Below are 24,493 nucleotides of genomic sequence, written 5' to 3'. Positions count from 1 at the left end.
TATCTGATCTTAAGCAGTAGAATGAATCTGATATTTACAGTTAACTATCTTTCATAATACAACTTATACTCATACAAAGAATACTGGTTGACATTGAAGTATATTCTATGATATGTTAAGAAGATCAAGAACTACAGTATATTATATAAGAAAGAGAGTGATAACTTGAGTTCTGTTACATACTATAATTCAAATTAAGCAGAGATGAATTCTTAATACAAATTAATCACTGACTATGTTATATTGATAAATAAGTCATCAATATCATGATAATTGCAGAGACAAACATCTATTATCAAATCAATTATAAAGACTGAATACATTGTAGTTAGTAAGACAGCTTGTAAGATCATCTGACTGAGTGATATGTTATATAATACTGAATTAGTAAAAGGAAAAGTGAAGATCTGTTCAAGACTATGAGTTGATAATAAGAGTGCAATCAATCTAGTAAAAGAAGAATCTCTATCATATTGATTATATTATATTGAAATAAGGTATCATATTCTTTGAGACCTGATTGAAAAAAAATATATTATGATGAAACACATTGATTTGTAGCAAGAGGGGGTGTTGATGATTACTACATCTACCGTAATCACGTGCCACCCAACTTATATATAGTTTCACCCTAGACAGATTATAGATGACAACATTATCCTCTAACACACTATATTAAGCTCTTTGTAGATAGCTCTATCAATACAACCTTCAACTATTCTACACTATCTATAAGGATGAATGCTGAGCACAGCTGATAGATAGCCAGCCAGTCATCTTATAATCATTTTGACTCAGTGAATAACACCGTTATATTGCCTGACTAGTAGAAATCATTTTTACTCTATAGTGAGTCTTGTTTGAGCTTTCTACGTAACGAAAGATCTCCAAGCTTAATGAGAATCTGTAGAGTGCTTGCAGGCAGCTCATATCACTGAGAATCTCAGAGATGTTGCACAGAGAGAAAGGCACTCACTGAGAAGCTCATGATATGAAGAAGAGTATGGTATGGGAGAGTAAGAAATAATACAGAATATTGATTTTGACAAGCTGTCGGCTACAGAATACATATTTTCTTTTCAATTCTTCACATAAATGCCCCGTAAGTCGGCATCCCGAACATAGGTCATAAAGTTTGATATTGTCTTCCGTACTGAAAGGGAGCACAGGCACACAGATCTAGTAAAACAGAAATGACACAATAGAAAATTCCATTCCAATAGTGCTTTTAACTCCCACAGGGACAAAAACCGGCAGTGCTCATTCCCACCTTGACAGCTCCTTTAAGTTCTTACCTCTCATGGCGGGAAGCAAAGTGGATTGACAAATAACTTGCAAAATATGGGTATTGTGGTAGAAGAGAGAGCGCCTAAAGGGGAATACTGGAAGTGAGCTACACAGAAACCTTCCATTAGCGCGGCCTTCCTTTCTAGTGCACGCTGATGAACACTAGCAACAAGATACAAGCAGTCTGATAAAATTCGAAAAGTCGATGTAAATAATCCATACTTGTAGCTAGCTAGGAGTGCAAAGGAATACGATGAGAAAAAAGTAGAGAAACAAGATATTACAGATAAGGATGTATGTACAATCAAAGAACTGTACATTAATAGAAACTGAAAAACGAGGAGAATGGACGGGAAGTGAAATAATAATATGGGAATGAAAACGGCAGGCTGGTAGAAAACTGTTCTATCGGGACCGGAGTTCTGGGGATGTATCATCCGGGATAGGAACCATCCTTCCAACTCAATTTTGGATCTCAGATTCTTTCCAACCACCACCATCAACACCACCTCCTCCCACGATTCTCCCACCTCCAGCTCTCTTCACGCGACACCACAACCCAACATTCGAGTCCAAGATAAAGGTATAAATAACCCAGACCCAGCTACGATGCGAAGGGAGAGGCTCATAAAACTCCTTGGCAATATTGTGTAGAGTAGGCAACCTTGTCCACGGCACGGCAGGGAAATCATGATGCTCATTGTGTAGACCGACATTGTACGTTAGGATGTTCAATGGCCCGTAGTACGAGTACGTTTCCGGCGGGGGTAGGTTGGCCAATGCATCTCCTCCTGGTTTTTCTATTGTTTGCTTATCACCACTCTTCTGTCGTCGCAGTTCCTCGATCGATTCAGTGCCCGCGCCAGTTTTCGAGAAGAAGTAGTGTTCCGCTATGAAGTGACCGGCGCAAGGGTGGAGGGAGCCGGCGAGGAAGGAGCTGAGGATTAGGTAGTAGATGGGTTGGAGGGAGGAGTCACAGATTTTGTACAGGCAGTAGTCGAAGGTGAATTGGACGATGATGTTTAGCAGGTGGATGGAGGTGAAGGGCGGGGAATAGATGAAGATGGCCGTAGGGCGTAGAAGAGGATTTGGAAGGTGCAGAAGAAGGCCTTTCCGAGAACGGAGTCGAGGAAGAAGGCTTCGAGGGCGGTAGGGAGATCCGTGTCCAGCGAGGCCACACCGAGGGATTTGTGATGGGTTAAATGGTAGGGCTGAATTTCGTCAGAAGTACTTTTCGGGGAAAGAATTGGAGATTTGCATAAGTTGAACATACCCTGAATGCAGCACTATATGGTATGCCGATTGGAAGATTGGCAAATACAGCTAACAGCCTATTTGCAAAAGGAGATTTGAAGGCGAGGTTGTGTGATATCTCATGGATTGCGAGGAAGAGGTTCTGGTTCGCCGTAGCTCCAATAACATAACCAGTCAAGAGGAACTGCCATGACAAGACCGGGGTATTTCGGAGTAGGTATGCACAGGCGACCTGAAGAGAGACAACACCGAGAACGACATATTTGGTAAGGGGCTCAACACCACAGAGCTTCGTAACCTGCAGTTTCCCCCTTTGTCAGCATTGGTTTGAATTATCTGGATGTTACATTGAAGGAACAAAATCCCACCTCTGGATGAGCCTTGATAATAGCCTGGCGTCTGGAACGATGAGGCTCCTCTGTATAAGTCCAAAAGAACTTGTCTTCTATAGAGGAATTGGAGGGTGGCGGCGGAGCATGGGTGGAGCTGGAGCTGGAGCTGTTTCCAGCACTTGTCGCAGAGACCCGAGCTCTGGGAGAGGAGGTGGTAACGACTGAGGGCATAGCTGTGATGGCTGATTTATAACGCCGTCTCTTTTAACTCATGGGGATGGCTTGTGAATTGGGCAAACGCCAGATCATGCAAAAAGAGCGTCGAGATAAAGAATGTACGATGTTGAGATATTGTTGGATCGTAGGAAGGGACACGCAACGCGGGCCGGGTTGGTCCCGTGCTATAACGGTGCTTCCTGTAGAATGGTCTTCTATATTCGTGTGGAGGAGCTAGCTACGTTATATTACATATGTTGGTGATTACTAACGTAATCAACCACCTAACGCTCGCTATTTCGCTACTTCTATGATGGAATCAACCCAACGATATCTCAACAACGCAATTAGATTTTAAGATAAAATATTATATGATGAAAATATATACATAGAATTACATATAAAAATATATAGCTAATCTTGTAGATGCTTGTTTAGCTTAATAACTCGCCCGGAACGCGAAATCTTGAGTGGAGGCAGATTCAGTGAGCAAGCAGCCATGAAATCAGTAGGGATTGTAATATCATCAGATTCCTCCGGCAGTGGATCCGTGGGCACCCTGGCAGGGCTCTGAAAACGCGATTTAGTCACTCTTTGTGAAATCAAGAGTCTACTTTCCTGATTAGGAAGGTGATTTTTGGATGCTTCAATCTTATTCTTATTCAACTGTGATTGCAACTAGACTGGCCGCCGGGACCATGAATTTCACATTTGATCCCATTTGGTCTGGTAAAGTGACTATATATCAGATCTTAAAATGAAACCATGACTTGAAAAAAATGAGAAAGTGATCTCATTTGATCTCATTTAGTTCTATTCTTGGCATAAAGTTACTATTTTTAGACATTTTAAGGTTTTTTTTAGACTATTTTTAATTTTTTAAAAAGTAATGCTTTTTGGTAATGCTCAAATGAGATTTAAAGTCATTTAAAGTAATAAAAATAATTTAAATTGAGAAGTGGAAATCATGATCTCATTTGAAAAATGTGATAAGAGTAGACAGTAAGTCTCACTGAGACAGTATGAGACTACTATCTAATGTTAAAACCATGTAATGGGATCAGTTGAATTGATAATAAGACTATCAAAAAATCTGATCCTGGTCTCAGACACGGTTACATAGTCAGTCTAATTGCAACTGTGCTGCAGCTCATTCTTCCTTCTCTTTTTACTCTTGAGCCTTTCTTGCATTTCTAAGCTTCTTTTCAACCTGCTGTTGAGCGGCTCTAGCAGCCTTATTCACCTCCCTTTACTCCTTTACTGTCTGATAGACAGCATCTCATTGCATTCACTGCTTCATAATATCTGTCTTCTTTTACTCCTTAAGAATAGTGTATTGCAACTTGATGTTCTTCTTATGAGTCTGCTCATTCTTTTTAACAGCTTCATTCACTGCTTTTTGCTCATGAATGCGCTGCATCTTTGCTGGTGAAAAGAACTGTGTTAATGATGAATTTGAAGAATCTAGCAATCTCATGATTCTGTCACACTTGTGATATCTTCTTTCTTGATTAAGAGCTTGCTGCAGCTGCCTGTTCTCTATTAAAAGAATCTCTTTATCAAGAGCAAGATTTTCACCTGCGTGAATCAGTTGATTGAGATCACTAGATATTTGATGCTGTCACTGCTTGACTTGCTTAATCATTTTTCATATGTTAATAATAGAAGTAGATGTTCTTGATCTACAATGCATGTCTGAAGAGATGCAAGGCCTTGCAAGCTTTTTAAGAACCTGTTTCAGATCAAATAAATATAGATCAGCAGCAGTGAATGCAGATGCAATATTTAAAGATGTAAGTATCTCATTTCATACAGAATGAAATAGCTGTTAAAAAGACCTCTTTGTAGTGTGTATGAATTTCATTTCAGTTCTTATTCATGCATTCAGTTGCTTGAAATATGATTTACTCAATGATTCAAATATTTCAATATCTAACAGCTGTAATTAATGTGTAGAGTGAGGAGATAGAACAGCAAGTAGAATCTGATTTTAATCTGTGTAATTGATAAATGTCATATTAATATGAAAAGAATGATTATCTAATATAAGAAGTCTGTATCTGCACTCAGCTTTCTTTTTTATAAGAGGTTCAAAGACCTTCTTTAATCATGTTAATTCATATTCATCATTACTTTATTCATTTTCTGAAGCAGCAAAGTAGACCTGATTCTTTTCACTATCAAAATCTTCAAGTCAGCTATCTTGCATGTCTCTTGATTTCTCTTGATATATGAGAGCAGATGAGAGAGCAGTTTCATCAGCATAAATTACAGTAAGTAGAGTTATGAATTCTCTACTATCATTCTGATTGACATCTATCACACATCCGGATTTGAGAATGACAATCAATATGATATGTTTGAGAGTATGAATAAGTTCTAATAGAAATCCTTTTTCATCAAAGTTGTAAATATTGTCAGATTCAATATTATATTGTATGATCTTTGTCTGCAGCTGTCAGATTAAGTGAGATTAAATTAGCAAAATAATCATGATAAAGACAAAAAGATAATAAAAGTAAGAGATTAAATACAAGATCAAAGTAATGCTTGAAATATGTTGAATTGTCAGCATTCTTGCATTTTTAATTGATATTTCACAGATAAACTGACTTGATTACATTCTTGTAGCATTGACAGAACTGTGGCATTCAGTTGACTTTCACAGGCGATTTTAGAATCTCAACAATGAGATTATAAAGAATTTGAGGTGTATAAGAGAAACTGTGATCTGTCAATTGATTGATATGAAAAAGAAGCTGTTCTTCTTGCAAATTTGAAAGATTTTAACAGTGAATAGAGATTGCTTTCTTTCTTGATGTTTGAAGGTTATTATAGCACTGTGACAATGAATGACAGCTGATTCCATATTTTTTTACAGTTGTAGTGTAATTAGAAGTCAATTGCACATTCAAATCATCAATCACTGCTTGTATAGCTGATTTGTGGTCCATGTTGTAAGTTTTTGAACATGGAGATTGAGGTAAGATTTGTGCGAGCGTTAGATGTAAACGAGTGTTAGGTGGTTGATTACGTTACACCTAACTACTCTAGTCACGTGTCACCCCAATCTATTTAGTGTAACTCGAGTAGATAGATTACACAATATAATAACATTATTCTTCAAGAGGTTATGAAGCGTTAACTACATCTTCACACATTATTACAAGTGTGTCTAGATGATTTATTAAGTGATTGAACTCATGGTTAATCTAAGATTCAGAGGGACACCTGACTTAATAAAAGACTACATGTCTTCAAGACAGAGAAATGAGAAAATATCAGAGCAGTAAATGCAAGATCACAGATCACTGTTAATATTAATAACAAATCAGAAGACAGCTTCTGAGATGTTTGAGCTGAATAACATAATTATGAAAGAATAGTCTGATAAGTTCAATAATAAATACAAAAACCTGATTAAAGATATCAGTAAGATATTAGATAATATAAAGAGTTTAAGTGATTAAAATAATAATAACTCTGTAAGTAGACTGGCCGCTGAAATCATGAATTTCATGTTTGGTCTCATTTGATCTGATCTCATACATTTCTTGGCGTGAATTCTGCTGGGACTAGTCATTAAAAAAACATGCAAAGTGACTATATATCAGATCTTAAAATGAAATCATGACTTGAAAAAAATGAGAAAGTGATCTCATTTGATCTCATTTAATTTCATTCTTGACATAAAGTCACTATTTTTAGACATTTTAAGGTTTTTTTTAGACTATTTTTAATTTTTTAAAAAGTAACACTTTTTGATAACACTTAAATGAGATTTAAAGTCATTTAAAGCAATAAAAATAATTTAAATTGAGAAGTGAAAATCATGATCTCATTTGAAAAATGTGACAAGAGTAGACAGTAAGTCTCACTGAGACAGTATGAGACTATTATCTAATGTTAAAACTGTGTAATAAGATCAGTTGAATTGATAATGAGACTATTAAAAAATCTGATTCTGGTTTCAGACACGGTCACACGGTCAGTCTATCTATAAGTAAGAAGACTTATATAAGACTAGAAATTACAAGACTTCAGTACAAGATTGAGTAGATAAAGATTAGTAGAGATGACTCTGTAGATAATAAGATAAGAGTAAATCTAATAGAATATTTTTAACAGAAAGAGAAGATATCTGTTATAATAAAAGTTCTTAAAGAATTTAGAAGTTAAATAAGACTTATTAAAAGACTGATAGTTCTCACTGAATTCATTATTATTATTATTATTATTATTATTATTATTATTATTATTATTATTATTATTCTATTATACTTATATACAAACAGAGCTTATAATGAGTTGTTGTATAATGTTAAATACAGATTAAGTATTAATTATACAGGAGAAAATACAGGTGTTAATTATTATTATTATTATTATTATTCTTCCATTATACTCATATGCAAGCGGAGCTTATGATGAGTCCTTGCGTGATGTTAAATACAGGCCAAGTGTTGATTATACAGAAGGAAATACAGGTGTTGAGACCACGCCAAGATAACAAGAACATAGGAAATACAAAGGAGTGACAATTAAATACATGCGATAATAACTTCTCATCCCAGGAACATAGAGTGATTTTGTTGAAGTGATTTGTACACCTCTGTATTTATTAGGAACCTGAGGTGCTTGAGTTCCGGATTTAATGTATCCCCTGCGGGTTTCGAACTCACATGCCTTGGTTTCCCACACCAAGGCACTACCGGGTGGCCGCATTAACCATTCGGCCACCAGGGCATTAAAAATTTGGACGCTGCCGGAATTGAACCGGCGACCCCGTCAATGCGAATGACATATTATACCACTAAACCAAGCGCTCAAACAGGTGTTAAGATTATATCAAGATAATAAGAACATAGAAAATATCAAGAAGTGATAATTAAATACATGTGATAATAACTTCTCATCTCAGAAATATATAGTGATTTATTAAAGTAATTTATACATTTCTGTATTTATTAGAAATCTAAGATACTTGAGTTTCAGATTTAATATATTCTCTGCGGGTTTCAAACTCATATGTTCTAGTTTTCCATGTTAAGACACTATCAGATAACTGTATTAATCATTCAGTTATCAGAGCTCACTGAATTCATTAACTATTTAATGTGAAGAGAGGAAATTCTTTTGACTATAAAGTAGTTTGAAATCAATAATATTCTTAAAGATAATAATCTTAATAAGAATATTATTATAAATATATAACATTTCTGAAAAGAATGTAATTTTTAACTATATAATTATATATAATCTGTAATTACTCTGCAGATTAAGATTTATTATACTATATTTAAGAAATTCAAGCTATCTGTCTATACTCTATAAACTGTTATAGAGAATAACTTTTCTAAAAGATCTACTATCTGTAAAACCTCTCTATTTAAGAAACTGATCAGTATAACTGCTAAGTTAAAAGACTTAGATTATATCTTTATTGAATATTTAATTATTATAAGAACTGACTATATACATCTAGAATATGAGATCTCAGATATTATGTTTTTCAACAGACTACTTATAGAAGTTAACAGAGATTGAGTCTCATTTATAAAGAATTAAATGAATTAAATTGACAAAGATAATACTTAACTCTTAGAGAATAATTTTATAAGTCTTTATTACAATATTCTTTTACAGCTCTTTACTGTTAATAAGATAAGTACTAATATATCTAGAAACTCTATCAATAATGTGTAAGACAAGAATAAGAAAGATAAGAACAAAGAGAAAGATAATAATAAGAATAAGAACACTGAAGTTAAACCTGAATATAGAGATAATAATGTGAGAACCTGCTATTATTATTAAAAGATTGATTATATTCAGACTGACTGTTGAAGAAAATACTCTGAGAAACATTCTTCAAATTCAAATTTCAATACTAATAGAAACAAGAATAAAGATAAGAATGTGAAGAATACAGATACTACTTCTATTTACAATATTATAAAGTAAGTATTTTACATCAAAGAAAAGATCTATATAAGTGATCAGATAGAGAAAGATATCTGAATTCTAGACTCTGAATTAAACACTCATGTTACATCTCACAGAGATCTTGTCATAGCAAAGTTCCAGAAGGTGAAAGTAATGTTAAAAATGACAGATAAAACAGTAGTTCTCACTATAGCTATAGAAGATACTGTAAAAGGCCTACACTAAATAGATTGGTATTAAGATATAGATCTTATATAACAAAAGTGAAAAAAATTAGAGAAGAAAAAAGAGAAAGCGCAGGAATCAGCAATCAGAGTAAATATTTATATATATACAAGATGAAGCTTTGAAGTAAGAGAATAGAAACTTCATAAGTTTCTTAGCTGAGAATCAGAGCTTTCAGATCAAAAATTGATCAGTGACTGAGAATCAAAGCTTTCAGTAGAAATCTATGAAGTGTAATGAAATAGTCTATATAATTGATCAGATGCAGTCTGTTACATTAGCTCTCTCTTTCTGAAAGTAAGTACAGTTCTCATTAGTCAAGAGCTACTGTATTAAATAGCATGGAGTCTGAGATTCAGATCAGATAATTGTAATTAACTTATTTCATAAGATATTATCAGCTACAGCTGTGTGATCTTTCATCAGAAATATCTTTAATCTCTCATTTAAGTTTATTATCTTCTTCTATGATCTCTGACAGTTATCAGTCAGAAGTCAGTTGAGAAGAAAATAAGTCACTGATAGTATAGCAGAGTAAGCTTATATGAAACATATTATAAATCTCTGATAGAGTATTAAGATAGTAGTTGTGACTGCTTAGAACTTTTATTACTATGTATCTCACATGATAATAATTCAATGTATAAGATAAGTATGTGATCTGTATATTTTTAAGATTCAAGTATACAAGATCTTCTATCTTATATTACTCAGTGAGATCTCACTGAACATTGACTTAATTCTCTTAATCTTATTTAGCACTTATTATGAAGGTTTCTGCTCAGCCATGAGCATCTCAGAGCTTTGTTACTATGTTATCAGTGATCTGAATTGAACTGCAGAGGTTCAGTGTGAACTGTGTGATTTCTAGAAGATTCAACATCTTCATGTGATAATCATATGTAAGAAAGAACAGGCTTACATCTGTTGAAACAGTATCTCAGTCATTGATGACAATCTCTGCATGTAGAAGAAGATTATAAGTGACTGAAATGTAATATCTTCTACTGCTGTTCTGTATACTCTTAAGCTTGATAAGACAGTCATTCAGTATTTGAAGTTATATACAGAAGTCTTTATAAGTCAGATCTTCATCTACATTTATAAGAGCTTATAAGAGTTTAAAAGTTAGTTTCTTCTTAAGCATACTAATCTTCATTCAATTCCCTTAAGATTGATTATCTGCTTCTAGAACCTTAGTGTTAAAATGAGAAATAAATATTATAAGAGAAGTATTTCTCTGTCAGACACTCTGTAATCAATCTAATATCTTCTGTTATATAGCAGTGTCTCTGAACAGAACATTGAGATGTCTAATAATATTATCAGATGTATATAACACTGATTCACATGCCTTTATTTATAAAGGAAACTTCTGTTTCATATAATCTTTCAATTGATCATTGATATATCAATCTTGATTAGTTAATAAACTAATGACATCTTCATCTACACTTAGTTTCATGAGCATGTTCAATCTTCATAACAGGTAGAGAGTGAGATTAGAAGTATTAAAATATACAGAGTATCTAGATATTTCTTCAGTATTCATACTATCTCTGATTCAATTGATGTTGAAATTGTCTGTGCAGAGATTTCTTGTTGAAATAATTATTGAATTTGTTTATATTGATATAATTAAGTCACATGTGTATCAGCTATCTGTTGTTATTATAATTTTAACATTGGTCAGAGTCACTGTGATACTATGTCTATACTATCTCAAGAAAGAGATTGTAAAGATTTGATTGATTTATCTTAAAAATCAATTTTAGTTTATTAGATTCTCTTCAAAAATCTAACCTAGTTACTGAACTAGTGTGAAAAAAATCAGGTGTTTTATACACAAAAGTCTTTTATTCTTCTTTTGAAACAGTCTGACCAACTTTTCAATTGAAAACAGACTTAGAAATATCTCAATTGAAACAGTCTGACCAACTTTTCATTGAGTGAAAACAATGAGTTCAAAAATACACTCAGTTGATGTGGAAAAAGATGCTTTCTCAAATGCTATTCCTGAGATTGAAATTCTGAAGAGAAGAAAGAAAGAAGAAATAGAGAAACAACAAGTTCTTGAAATACAGGAACTTGAAAAAGCAAGCAAGATTCTTGGAAAGCAGTGTCTGAGTGAGATGAATGAAGAAGTTCTGTTAATTCTTCATGCTCAGGCTAGACAACTACAGGAGGTGATCAAGTTCAAACTTGGAATCTCAAACACAGTTCAAAAAACCTTGAAAATTCCTAGTACAATCACTGACTCTTCATCTTGCTCTTCTTCTTTCTTTCTTCCTACTTCTTCTTCTTCTTTGAATCAGAAGAAAACATATGCTCAAGCAGCTGAATCTGCTGTCTCTAAACCTGCTGTCTCAAAACCAGCTCAAAATCCCAAGAAAACTGAGAAGAATACTGCTCATGCCTCTATTCATAGAAAAGTGGAAAAGAAAATGCAAAAAGAGAAAAACTTCCAAATCTCCAGAAATAGAAGACTTATTCTCAAAGTCTCAAACCAGGACATTCTGCAAAGAAACAAGCTAAACTCAAATCTCATTTTCAGAATCAGAAATGAAATTAATCAGCAGTTCTTTTCTCAGTTGATGACTGATATTGAAGTTCAAAAACCAGTTATAGCTTCAATTGAGCCATCATTCTTTGAAAACTCCATCATTCTGACTACAATGCCTGAATTCAGTGCTGAATTCCTTATTCAGAATGAGAATCTCTGAAAGTCAGCAGTAGAATCTTTGCTAAACACAACAATTCTATCTGAAAGAGATGAAAAGTGAGACAAATTCATTCTTCATGATATTTCAGTTGAAATTTTTGACTGTGAAGAAGAAATACTACTTCTCAAAAATGAATTGAAAGAATACAACTCCATTCAACTGAGAAAGGAGCCTGTATGACTAAATTCAATTGAGTTCAGACAAAGCAGGAGAAATGCCTCTGTTCTAGTATATACAAAAACACTTGAACAGTCAAAGATCTCTGAAGTAAGAGTAGCAGGTTTGAAAATGAGAGTTCATGAATACAAAGACTCAAGAATGAATCTCAAAGCTCAAACACAGTGTTCAAACTGTCAAAGATATGGACACTTTGCAATCTCATATTTTAGAGACTCAAAATGTGCATTCTGTGCCAGAGATCATAAAACTAGTGAGCATAAATGTGAAACATGCTCAAAAAGAGGTGAAATTTGTCAACATACTCTGCTTAAGTGCTCTAATTGCAAAGAAAAACATGCATCTAGCTCAAAAGAATGTATGTTTGCTCCTAGAACTTAAAAGAACTGGAGAAAAGATGAAGCTCAAAGTCAATCTAGAACTGAAGAGAAGAGTCAAGCCAGTAAACTCACAACTGCAAGCTCAAAAAGAAGAAACTCTCAATTATCTAAGTCTTCAAACTTCAATTCTCCAGTGAAATGTAAACAGAATTTGAATCCTCAAACTCCTGTTAAGATTAGAGAATTGAGAAATGACTCTGGTGATAAACTAGATATAATGCAAGCAGTTGAGATTCCTACTTTTCAGAACAGTTATAATCTACTATCTGATGATAGTGATTAGATTCTTCTCTACTCTCTTTTAGTATGAATATACAACAAAAACAACAAAAAAAGTTTAAAAACTCTTCAAAAATCACATTTATTCAAAATAATGTGAATAGAAACTCAAATTGCATTTATTCTTGTCTTCAGATTGCATTTGAACAGAAAGTTGATTTTGTACTGCTTCAGGAGCCGAATTTTGATGCTGAGCAAAAATATGTCATTTCTCATTCAAGCTACTACTGCTTTTTACCTCAAAAGTCTGAGATAAAGTCAAGAGTAGTGATCTATGGAAGAAAGAGATCAAGATATCAATTTAATCTAAGATTTGATATCATGTCTGACCCTGATATTCTGGTGGGTGATATTATAGATAAAGAAAATGAGTTTGATACTATACAGCTCATAAATATCTATAATGAAAAGTCATTGAAGGAAAATAACAATATCTGGACAATTGATAGAGGATTTCTGAACATAACTCCATCAAGAAACTCTATAATTGCAGGAGATTTCAATGCACATCATCCCTGATGAAATTCAGAATGCAAGAGAGCAGTGAGAGCTGATAATCTGGTTGAATGAACCTTTGAGCATTCAATAGATTTGGTTAATAAGTCTGATCAATAAACATTCTTTAGAAAAGACATGAAACAGAAGTCTATCATAGATCTAACATTCATGTCACAAAATCTAATGAAAAGAAGACTTGTAAACTGGTTTATTGATTCAAATGAGACATCAGGATCAGGTCATGAGATTATTCAATTTGATATTGAACTGAGTGAAAAACAAATGAGTGAAAATCCTCTTCTCTCTAATCAGTATAACTTTGAAAAAGCTGATTGGAAAGCAGTTGAAGAAAGTATAAAACTGTTAAAATCTGAAAGACAGAATGAGCTATATTGGAATTCTGATCAAGATATCTCAAATGAAATGCTTGAGAATAGAGTGAAGCTTATTACATCTATTATCCTAACAAGTGTTAGAGATAATATTTCAAAAAGAAAATCTTCTGAGTATTCAAAACCTTGATGGAATGAGAATATCTTATCTAAAAGAAAAGAATTAGCTACTGCTAGAAGAGATTGGAAGAATGATGTAATATCTGATGAAGAGTTCAAAGCTGTCAGAAATGAATATTTTTCAGATATTAAAAGAGCTAAAACAGACTGCTGGAATAAATTTCTTGAAGAAGCACAAGGAAAGGAAGTTTTTAAAGCTTTTAACTATACTAAAACAAGAAGTGTAGCAAAACTTCCAGCTCTAGAATATGAGTTTCAGAATGAATCATATACAGCAAACTCTTTTGAGGAAAAATGTCAAGCTTTCATAAGAATTCTCTTTCAGAACTCACCAGATTCAGATTCAGATTCAGAGGAAGAGAATATATCACTTCTCAACTACATTGATGAAAATGACTGAGAATGGCCTGATCTTACACAAGATGAATTAGAGTCAGCTATCTTCTCAAGTTCTGTTAAAACTGCTGCAGGTCCTGATTCAATTAATCACTTGATTATTCAAAATACATATTCCTACTTAAAGAATGAGTATTTTGAGCTCTTTTTCAATCTCTTGAAAAATGAATATCATCCTGAATGCTGGAGAGAAGCCACTGAAGTGATTCTTGCAAAACCTAATAGAAAAACTTCAATTCCTAAGTCATATAGAGTAATATCTCTATTGAACTGCCTAGGAAAGGTTTTAGAAAAGATAATAGCTACTCAACTATCTTTTATAAGCTCTATAGATGATTCTCTTTTATTCAGTGAACAAATGAGAGATAGAAAACAGTGTTCTGCAATTGACACTGTTCTCTCAGTTGTTCATGATATTCAAATAGCAAAGCATGAGAGTCTGGTCTCAACTGCAGTTTTTATTGATATAAAAGAAGCATTTGATCATGTTTCAAAGTCAAAGTTAATTCAGACATTGAAGATATTAAAACTGCCACTTTCTCTAATAAAATGAGTTAACTGTTTTATGTCTAAAAGAATTATACAACTCTTCTTTGATGGAATGAAACAAGACAAGACTGAGATAAAAATAGGAGTATCACAGAGGTCTTCAATCTCACTCATTTTATTTGCAATATACACTGCATATCTATTCAAAAATAGAAATATGAGAATAGTGCAATCTCCGAGTTATATGGATGATATTGGTCTAGTCTACAGCTCAAAAACTATCAAAGAGAATTTGAAAGTAATTGAAGAAGCTGCAAAGAAAATCTTTGTTAGAGCAGATATCAATCAAATTCAATTTGATATGAATAAAACTGAGTTAATTCATTTCTTTTCTAGATTCAATGAGAAAGAACTATCTCTAACTCTTTTAAATAGAGAGATTAAACCCAGTGTAAATGTCAAATGATTAGGAGTATGGTTAAACTCCAAGTTGAATTTTAAATATCACATTCAACAGAGAACTGTCAAGGCAGAAAGACTATTGAACAACATAATCAGACTATCAAATACAGAGAGAGATCTATCCTTCCAGGCTATGAGACAGTTATATATAGCCTGTATTACATCAGTAGCTGATTATGAAGTTCAAGTTTGATGGAATAATCAAGGGAATTTCACTGAACTCTTTCAAAGTCTGCAAAACAGAGCCTTGAGAAGAATTCTGAAAGCATTCAAATCATCTCCTATTAAAGCAATGGAAATTGAAGCTTCAATTCCTCCTTCTGCTATTAGATTTGAAAAGGCCTGTATGAACTATGCTCTGAGAGTTGTAAAGATGAGCTCAAATCATATAATCACAGAAAGAGTCTCTTCTTCATTTCCATCAATTAACTCTGGAAATGAACTGGATTGGAATAGATTTCTTGATTGAAATGAAAATAATTCTTTAAAGAAAATGCCTTCTCAACTGTACAGACTATGCTCTCTGATTAAAAATCAATTTTCTTCTTTAAATGTTGAAAAAGTTGATCATGAGAAGTTATCTTTCTGAAGAAAAAAGCTTGAATCTCTTATAGACTTACAAATAAGTGAACTATCAAAAGAGAAAGAATATGAACAGCATTTGAAGAGAACTTCTACAATCAATATAAAAGACTCTATTCTGATTTATTCAGATGGCTCAAAAAATGAGAACTTGAATAGATTAGGCACAGGCATTGCTTATACTGAAGATAATATTAATTTTATCTCAGATTTCTGAAATCTAGGCTCTGAATGTGAAGTCTTTGATGCTGAACTATTTGCAATAGTGAAAGCTTTCAAACTCATTGAAATAAAATCTCATAAAAGAGGAAATTGTTTGAAAGAGACATGAATATTCTCTGATAGTCAAGCTGCTTTAAAAAGACTTAGAAATAGTCAGATTCATAATGATCAAATGAATCTTGAACTGATCTTAAACTCTGTTTTAAAAATTCAAAAGAGAAGAATATCAAAGCTGAGAATTCATCTACACTGGGTTCCTGCTCATATGAATATTCATGGCAATGAATTGGCTGATTCAGCTGCAAAAAAGGGTGCAGAATTAAGCAGATCTGTTCAAAAAATTGTATCCTGGTCTTTTATAAAGAGAAAAATAAAAGAATCTTGTTTAGACAAGTGGAATGAAAGCTGGCAGAAACAAAAGAAGAGTATACATTATTCAAGATTTGAAACAAAACTCAAGTGGAAATCTTGTTCAATTAAATGTAAAAAGAAAATATTCTCATCTATAATACAGCTGAAACTAGGACATGGCTATTTCAAATCTTATATACAAAGATTTGATGATAGATTTGACTCAATAGAATGCTCATTCTGTAATACAAATGAGAACCCTGAGCATATTATAATGCACTGTGCATTATACAATAGTCTCAGAGCCAGATTGAAAGAGAAGTATGATCTAAATCAATTAAATATGAGATTCTTATTCTCAACTGAGACAGGAATTAAATACTTAATAGACTTTCTATCAGAAACTCAAGCAGCTATAAGAAAATGGCTAAATTCAGAATTATCTGAATATGAAGAGGAGGAAATCAATCAGATATAGTCTGTTAAAACAGCTATACACTCTCTTTTAATAATTTGTTTTGTTATAGTCTCTCTTTACTTTATCTTTTTCTGTATCTTTTTCTTTCAATTTCTTTCTATCTATCTATTTAATGTGTCTATCTTTGAGACTGTGTTCTTTCTCTCTTTTCTTTTGTCATGATAGTGTCAAATGGTTTCAAAGTATTAAAAGATGTTAAAACACTGCAATTTGTAAACAGTTTTTGTATTCTGAGCTGGAATTTTCTGATTTTGCATATCTGAAATTGATGAATGTACAATAGTTAACTTTACAGACATAGAAAAAACCCTGAGAATTAAAGTTCTCAGGTAGATGTCATAGTCTCTGACTGCATACATCTATAATTGAAGAATAATAATAATAATAATACTATGTCTATACTTGTATTTAAGAGTTCTCTCATGTTATCAGTAGACATGACTAGCCCCAGTGGCCGAATGGTTAATGCGGCCACCTGGTAGCGCCTTGGCGTGGGAAACCAAGGCGTGTGGGTTCGAAACCGCAGGGGATACATTAAATCCGGAACTCAAGCACCTCAGATTTCTAATAAATACAGAGGTGTACAAATCACTTCAATAAATTGCTCTATGTTCCTGGGATGGGAAGTTATTATCGCATGTATTTAATTGTCACTCCTTTGTATTTCCTATGTTTCTTGTTATCTTGACATGGTCTCAACACCTGTATTTCCTCCTGTATAATCAACACTTGGCCTGTATTTAACATCACACAAGGACTCATCATAAGCTCCGCTTGCATATGAGTATAATGGAAGAATAATAATAATAAAGTAGACATGACTATATTATTTATTAAATGTGTAATATCTGTGTATGAGAGTTCATCAAAATCAGAAGAAGTATAATTGTATAAATATCTCATACATCTAAGATGTCAGAACTCTCAGATCTTTCACTGATATTCTCTTTATAAGATCTTGTTACAGAGTCAGAGTAACTGATAAGTAAGCTTTTATCTAGAAACTCAATGTTCACTTAACTGATTATTTATTTCTCTATTTCTTATATATTGTTACATGTTCAGGTATCTTTTCAATGAATAATAATTTCTAATGAGAAGATAATAAATATTTTCTAAGTATAAGAGGCCTATACTGAATAGATCAGTATAATATATAGATTTTATATAATAAAAGTGAAAAACATTAGAGAAGAAAAACAAAAAGAGAAAGTGTGAGAATGTGACAGACTGCATCTGATCAATTATATAAACTATTTCATTACACTTCATAGATTTCGCTGAAAGCTCTGATTCTCGGTTATTCTCAATCGCTGATTCTCAGCTGAAAAACTCACAGAATTTCTATTCTTTCACCCCGAAGCTTCACTGTATACATTATTACATACATATATAAATATTCACTCTGATCACTGATTCTCACACTTTCTCTTTCTTTTCCTTCTTTAACATTTTTCACTTTTGCATTATAAGATCTATAAATGTCATATCAATCTATTCAGCATAGGTCTCTTACACTTAAACATTCATCATCTTCTTATTAGAAATGATTATTTACATTTATCATCTTCTCATTAGAAACAATTACCTACTGAGATATCTGAACACATAATAACATATAAGAAATAGAGAAATAATCAATCAGTTAAGCAGACACTGAGTCTCTAGATAGAAGCTTACTCATCAGTCATTCTGACTCTGTATCAAGATTTTACAAAGAGAATGTCAGTGAAAGATCTGAGAGTTCTGACATCTTAGATATATAAGATATTTATATAATTACACTTCTTCAGATTTCACAGATATCATATATCTAATAAATAATATAGCTATGTCTACTGATAATATGAAAGAACTCTTGAATATAAGTATAGACACAGTACTACAATAACTCTGAGTAATATTGAAATTATAATAAGAACAGATAGCTGATATACATGCAACTTAATAATATTAAGATAAAGAAATTCAATAATTGTTTCAACAAGAAACCTCTGCACAGACAATTTCAACACTGACAGAATCAAATATAAACACAATATAAATATTAAAGAAATACTTAAATGCTTCTGTATATTTCAATACTTCTGATCTCACTCTCTATTCATCATGAAGATTGAAAATACTTGCAAAACTAAGTGTAGATGAAGATGTTATCAGTTCACTAATTAATCAAGATTTATATATTAATGAACAATTGAAGAATTGTATGAGACAGAAGTTTTATTCATGAATGAAAGCATGTAAATTAGCATTGTAAACACCTGATAATATCATAAAATATCTTGATATTCTGTTTCAAGACACTGCTATGTAAGAGAAAGTATTAGATTAGTTACAGAGTGCTTAACAGAGAAACACTTCTCTTACAACATTTATTTCTGACTTTGACATCAAGATTCTAGAAGCAGGTGATCAATCTTAAGAGAATCAAATAAAGATTAGTATACTCAAGAAGACATTAACTTTCAAACTCTTACAGACTCTTATAAGTGTAGACAAAGACTCAACTTATAAAGACTTCTGCATACAACTCTGAACATTAAATGATTATCTTATCAAGCTCAAGAGTATACAGAACAGTGATATAAGATGTTACATCTCAGTCACTCATACATCTGTGCTGAAGAATGACAATGCAGATGCTATGAATTGAGTGAACTCAAATATCTATATATAAACAAGAGTTTTCATCATTCAAACAGGCTTCTGAGTCTCTGAGATCACTTCTGAAGAAGTCACTGATTGATGTCAATGAGAGATGTACATTAATTGTAATCAATCAGAATATATCACTTTCAACTGTCAATCAGCCTATATATCTTCATGTTCAAAAGAAAGATTAACACTAGCAGTCTGTGTCAATCACATTGTATTGAAGAAAGATTCAGAAGATAACTATGAGAACACTTTGATAAAACAGAGAAAAGATTAGCTTCTGTTCAAATTCACAAATAGAAGCTTGAAGAGATGAGACAACAACAATTTAAAGAGAAAATGATAATGAATGTTATTCTTGTATCTACTGTGATAGATAACATGTATAATATGAAAGTGATGATAGACAGCAGTCTATGTTATTATACAATGATTAAATCTTCAGTTATAAGACATTATAACCTTCAGTATATTCTCTTATTAAAACTCTGACTTCTCACAGAATTTGATGACTCAAAAGACATTTGTACTCATTACATAGTGAAGTTAAACATAGATGTTAGAGAATATTAACATGAAGATGCCTACACATATGAAGTTAATAATCTCAATTATAATCTTATATTAGAACTCATCTGACTATCTGAACAAGATATCTTATTGAATATTTGAAACAGGAGCTTAATATTTTCTAACAATGATAGGATTTACAAAGATGATATTCACAAGACTATGAATCTGACACAGATCTCTGTCAACACTTATGAAATGCTCTGAAAAAGAAGTCACTGAAAAGATCACTGAAAGCAGAATCATGTGACAATCTATTTCATCAGCCTGATCAATATCAAGAAAGCTCTAGAGAAGTTATCTTATACTATAATAACAGATTCTTATACAGAACTCTCTCAATAATATCATGAATATCTAGATATCTTCTGATAAGATAACATTACAAATATACTTCTCTTAAAAGGCTCAGAAGTGAATCACAGTATCAAGTTAGAAAAGAAAAATGATAAGAATCTCAAGTCATCATAAGACTCTCTTTATAATATGTCTTAAGATGAACTTCTTCTTCTTCAGAAGACACTCAATGATCTGTTGAATAAGAGATTTATACATATTAGTAACTCTTTCACTGCAGCTTCTATTCTCTTTGCAAAGAAATCAGGTGAAGAACTTCAATTCTGTGTAAACTATTGAGAATTAAACAGATTAACTAAGAAGAATTACTATTCTTTATCTCTTATCAATGAAACTCTAGCTTGTATTGAACAAGCTCAATAGTTTACAAAACTAGATGTCATTACTGCATTTCATAAGATTTATATCACTGAAGAAGATGAATGACTTATAGCATTCTGAACATATTATAATCTCTTTAAATAAGTAGTCACACTCTTTGAACTGGCTAATGCACTCAGTATATTTCAGAAGTATATTAACTGAGCACTTCAAGATTTCCTTAATAACTTTGCATCTGTATATCTTAATAATATTCTCATCTTCACTGATGAGTTCAGAAAAGAATATCAAGAACACATATGAAGAATATTACAACAATTATAAGAAGCAGAACTATTAATAGATATTGATAAGTATGATTTCAAAGTCAAGAGTACAAAATATCTAGGTTTTATCATAGAAGCTGATAAGAAGATTTGAATGAATTCTGAGAAAGTCTTCACTATTCTTGAATGAAAAGCTTTACATACTGTGAAAGATGTACAAAGCTTCATCAGATTTACTAACTTCTATCAGTGATTTATATGAAACTTCTCAGATATTGTGAGATCACTTACAGAACTCATTAAGAAGAACTTAGTATTTCAGTGATCAGTGAACACTGAAGCTGCATTCACACAGATAAAGAAGATGTTTATTAACATCTCTCTGCTAATAATATTTAACTCTGATTATGAAATAGTTGTTTTAACTGACTTCTCTGACTATGTTATAGAGAGAGCTATATTGCAATGTAATAATAAAGATATCTTATAATTATACATCTTCATATCTAAGAAACTGAGTCCTGCTGAATGCAACTATAAGATCTATGATAAGAAACTTCTTACAATTGTACACTGTTTAGAAGAATGAGACTCTGAACTCTGAGATGTCTTTAAATTTGAGATAATCACAGATTATAAAAATCTCAAACAGTTCACTATCACTTATAAGCTTATCAAATGATAAATGCAATAATCTGAGCTATTAAGCTGTTTTCATTTCATGATACACTATCACTCTGACAGTCAGAACTCAATGACAGATACTCTCTTATAATAAGAGCAAGATATGCTATCTGATGTAACAGACACTTGTGATTCAGAAGAATGTATGACCGCTGAATAATAACGCGGCCGCTTCCGAACACGCTTACGAATGTAAAGAGGTCATAGCGGCCACTAATTAATTTAGTATAATGTATATAAGAACCTGATGTACACCTGTAATTATACACTGACTTAAGCAATCTTTGAATCACATCTGATATCATGTCTAAAAACTGGTAAGAAGCACAGACTTCTTCAGAGCATGATAATTTCATCTACAAAGCAATTCATAGTTATCATGTCAGAGTGGTTCTAAAATGTCTCAAAAGATAGTGTATAAAGAGCAGTGAGTAGAAGAGTATCTGATTAATACTACTCTGCTTATTAAGGAAAAACTTCACACTTACATGAATGCTATATATACAAACAGATGAGATGTGAGAAAGGAAATAAGAGCAGTGAATCAGATTCAAAGAAGTTCACTCTCTACTTAGAAGAATAAAAGAGAAGTGATCATCACTGAAGTTATACAATGATAACAGAAATCATATAATGATATAATGATAGACACTGTATAATTAATAAGAAATTACTGAAATGAACATTTTTTCTAGTTAATATAAACACTCTTCTCTGCTATCTGAACTGAAAGATATGCAGAACCTCTTAAAGAGTTTACTCAAAGCAGTAAGAAAAGCAGTTAAAGTCACTAAACTGAAATTAAAGCTTTATACATGTATGAGAATTCTAAATGAAATCAAGGTCTTGTGTACACAGTGACAGATCAAAGTGAAAGTTACATAACAAGTAGTATTCACTGCAGATCAAGCATTTACTATAAAGAGCTTCACTAATGCAATTGTCACTATTAATAAGAATAGAGAAAATCAGGTTATAGATCTGCTGCAGAAGATCAAATATTTACACAGATAGATAATTATACTGAATCTGAAGACCTCATCATAATTATTCACAATCTCTTCAGAAGTATACATATCATCTGAGATCACTGCATATAATAAGAATTTAAGTATGCAATATATAAAGTTGAATAATCTGTCAGAGTTATTAAGCTTTAATAATAACTGAAAAAATAATGCTATAATCAGCTAACTAAGTCAAATACAATCATATTATCAGACTAAGTATGAACTCATAGACAGACAGTTAACAGAATTTCAACAAGTCTTAAAATCTATTATATTTCTACACAGAAAAGTGAAGTTATTATAAATAACTGATGAAAAGATAAATCTCACAGACTCAGAGTAATATTCATTCTTATAAATATAAAACAAGTGTTTCAAATGAATCTTGTATAACTTTGAGAAAGTGAATATATAAGATAAGTATTATAAATACTTTACTGAGTGTAGATAAGTAAGTAATCTTATATTATATTTCACTCACTTCAGCTTACACTATCTTATATTAGATGAGAAGCTTTCAATATCTTTCTGTTTACAGATCTTCATTCATAATCTTACATCTGAGTTAAGAGTAGAATGAAAATGCTTAAGCTTATAATCAGATATAATGAAAGAAGTATATAATATTCTTATTATACAGAAACAAGTGAGTCAGCTGTGACAGAAAATACTGTAATTAAGTATATCTCAGTAAAGAACAGATAACCAGACTTCTATGACATAAGTTACATACTCAGATATAATGAATCTAGATTTGAATATTATCATTAAAGCACTGAATTCTCTGAAAAAGAAATTCTCTGAGTGAAAATCTTAATATTATAAGTATCAAGCTTGCTTCAACTGCAGATGCTAAAATCATGATATGAAAGATTACACACAGTATACACAGTTAAGAGAAGTAAGAGAGTTAAAAAACTAGCAGAATCAGTGAGCTCAGAAACACTCACTGATATTCTATGAAAAGTCTTCAAAGTGAAAGAGATGTCTGTGTTAGATGACTCACTGAATTCTGTAAATATAAAGAGAAAGCAGGCTTCTAACTGAGATATAAGTGAGAAAGAAGCAGACACTTATGTCAATATCTTAAGATCTGAAATGTTAATATATAGAGATTGCTTGAATAAGAATTGAGAGATGACTGTAAAAGTGTTAATAGACATAGAAGCTTCTATGTAATATATTGATAATTATATAATCTAAAGACTGAAAGAGATCTGCTGAGTGAATAATTCTTAATATATAAGATTGTCTGATAACTGATATCTAGTGTCGTCTGCAAGAGTAAAAGTTCTCTTATACTTCAGAGAATGATCTTGCTATATTTGAGTGTGAGAGCTGTAGAATGTGAAATATGATCTTATTCTCAGACTTAATTGATTTCAAAGATTCAATCTGCAGATTCAATAATATACATATCATATGAGATTAACTGATAGAAAGAAAACAGTTTATACAATTCTATTAACTGATATGAGAAGGACATTTCACATCTCTGATATAGAAGAATTAAATCTACTTATGCATTAATAAGCAAAGAGAATGATTCATAAGACCTCATCTGAAAGCATCTTGTATATCATATGAGACTCAGAAGAAGAGGAAACTAAGATAAAGAATATATAGAAGAACAAGTGTATGAAGAAACTTCTAAAGAAGTATGAGAAGATCTTTTAAACAGATCTTTTATCAGAATTGCCCCCGGAATGAGAATTTATACATGAGATTAGACTGACCGTGTGACCGTGTCTGGGACCAGGACTAGAATTTTTGATAGTTCCATTACCAATTCGACTGATCCCATTACATGGTTTTAAC

General features: G+C 32.1%; 3 protein-coding genes and 1 non-coding gene across 4 annotated transcripts; 2 read left to right on the top strand and 2 right to left on the bottom strand.

Moving 5' to 3' along the window:
* Positions 1–1,749: 1,749 nt before the first annotated feature.
* BDBG_06830 (sphingolipid delta-4 desaturase) lies at positions 1,750–3,104 on the bottom strand (the record flags this gene model as incomplete). Its single annotated transcript, XM_031722790.1, has 3 exons — positions 1,750–2,498; positions 2,575–2,839; positions 2,910–3,104. The coding sequence occupies 3 exons, from the start codon at positions 3,102–3,104 to the stop codon at positions 1,750–1,752; spliced, it is 1,209 nt and encodes a 402-aa protein (XP_031579779.1).
* Positions 3,105–7,845: 4,741 nt separating this feature from the next.
* Positions 7,846–7,917, bottom strand: BDBG_17494. Its single transcript has one exon. It is a non-coding gene; the product is annotated as a tRNA-Ala (tRNA).
* Positions 7,918–11,218: 3,301 nt separating this feature from the next.
* Positions 11,219–11,983, top strand: BDBG_17493 (uncharacterized protein; the record flags this gene model as incomplete). Its single annotated transcript, XM_031725197.1, has 2 exons — positions 11,219–11,446; positions 11,576–11,983. 2 exons carry the CDS (start codon positions 11,219–11,221, stop codon positions 11,981–11,983), a joined length of 636 nt encoding a protein of 211 aa, XP_031579778.1.
* Positions 11,984–12,344: 361 nt separating this feature from the next.
* BDBG_17492 (uncharacterized protein) lies at positions 12,345–12,823 on the top strand (the record flags this gene model as incomplete). Its single annotated transcript, XM_031725196.1, has 2 exons — positions 12,345–12,518; positions 12,545–12,823. The coding sequence occupies 2 exons, from the start codon at positions 12,345–12,347 to the stop codon at positions 12,821–12,823; spliced, it is 453 nt and encodes a 150-aa protein (XP_031579777.1).
* Between the last annotated feature and the right edge of the window lie 11,670 nt (positions 12,824–24,493).

The sequence above is a fragment of the Blastomyces gilchristii genome (assembly GCF_000003855.2).
Source record: "Blastomyces gilchristii SLH14081 genomic scaffold supercont1.16, whole genome shotgun sequence".
Taxonomy (NCBI): Eukaryota; Fungi; Ascomycota; class Eurotiomycetes; order Onygenales; family Ajellomycetaceae; genus Blastomyces; species Blastomyces gilchristii.
Note: the sequence above shows the minus strand (reverse complement) of the source record. Positions and strands in the feature narration are given on the sequence as shown.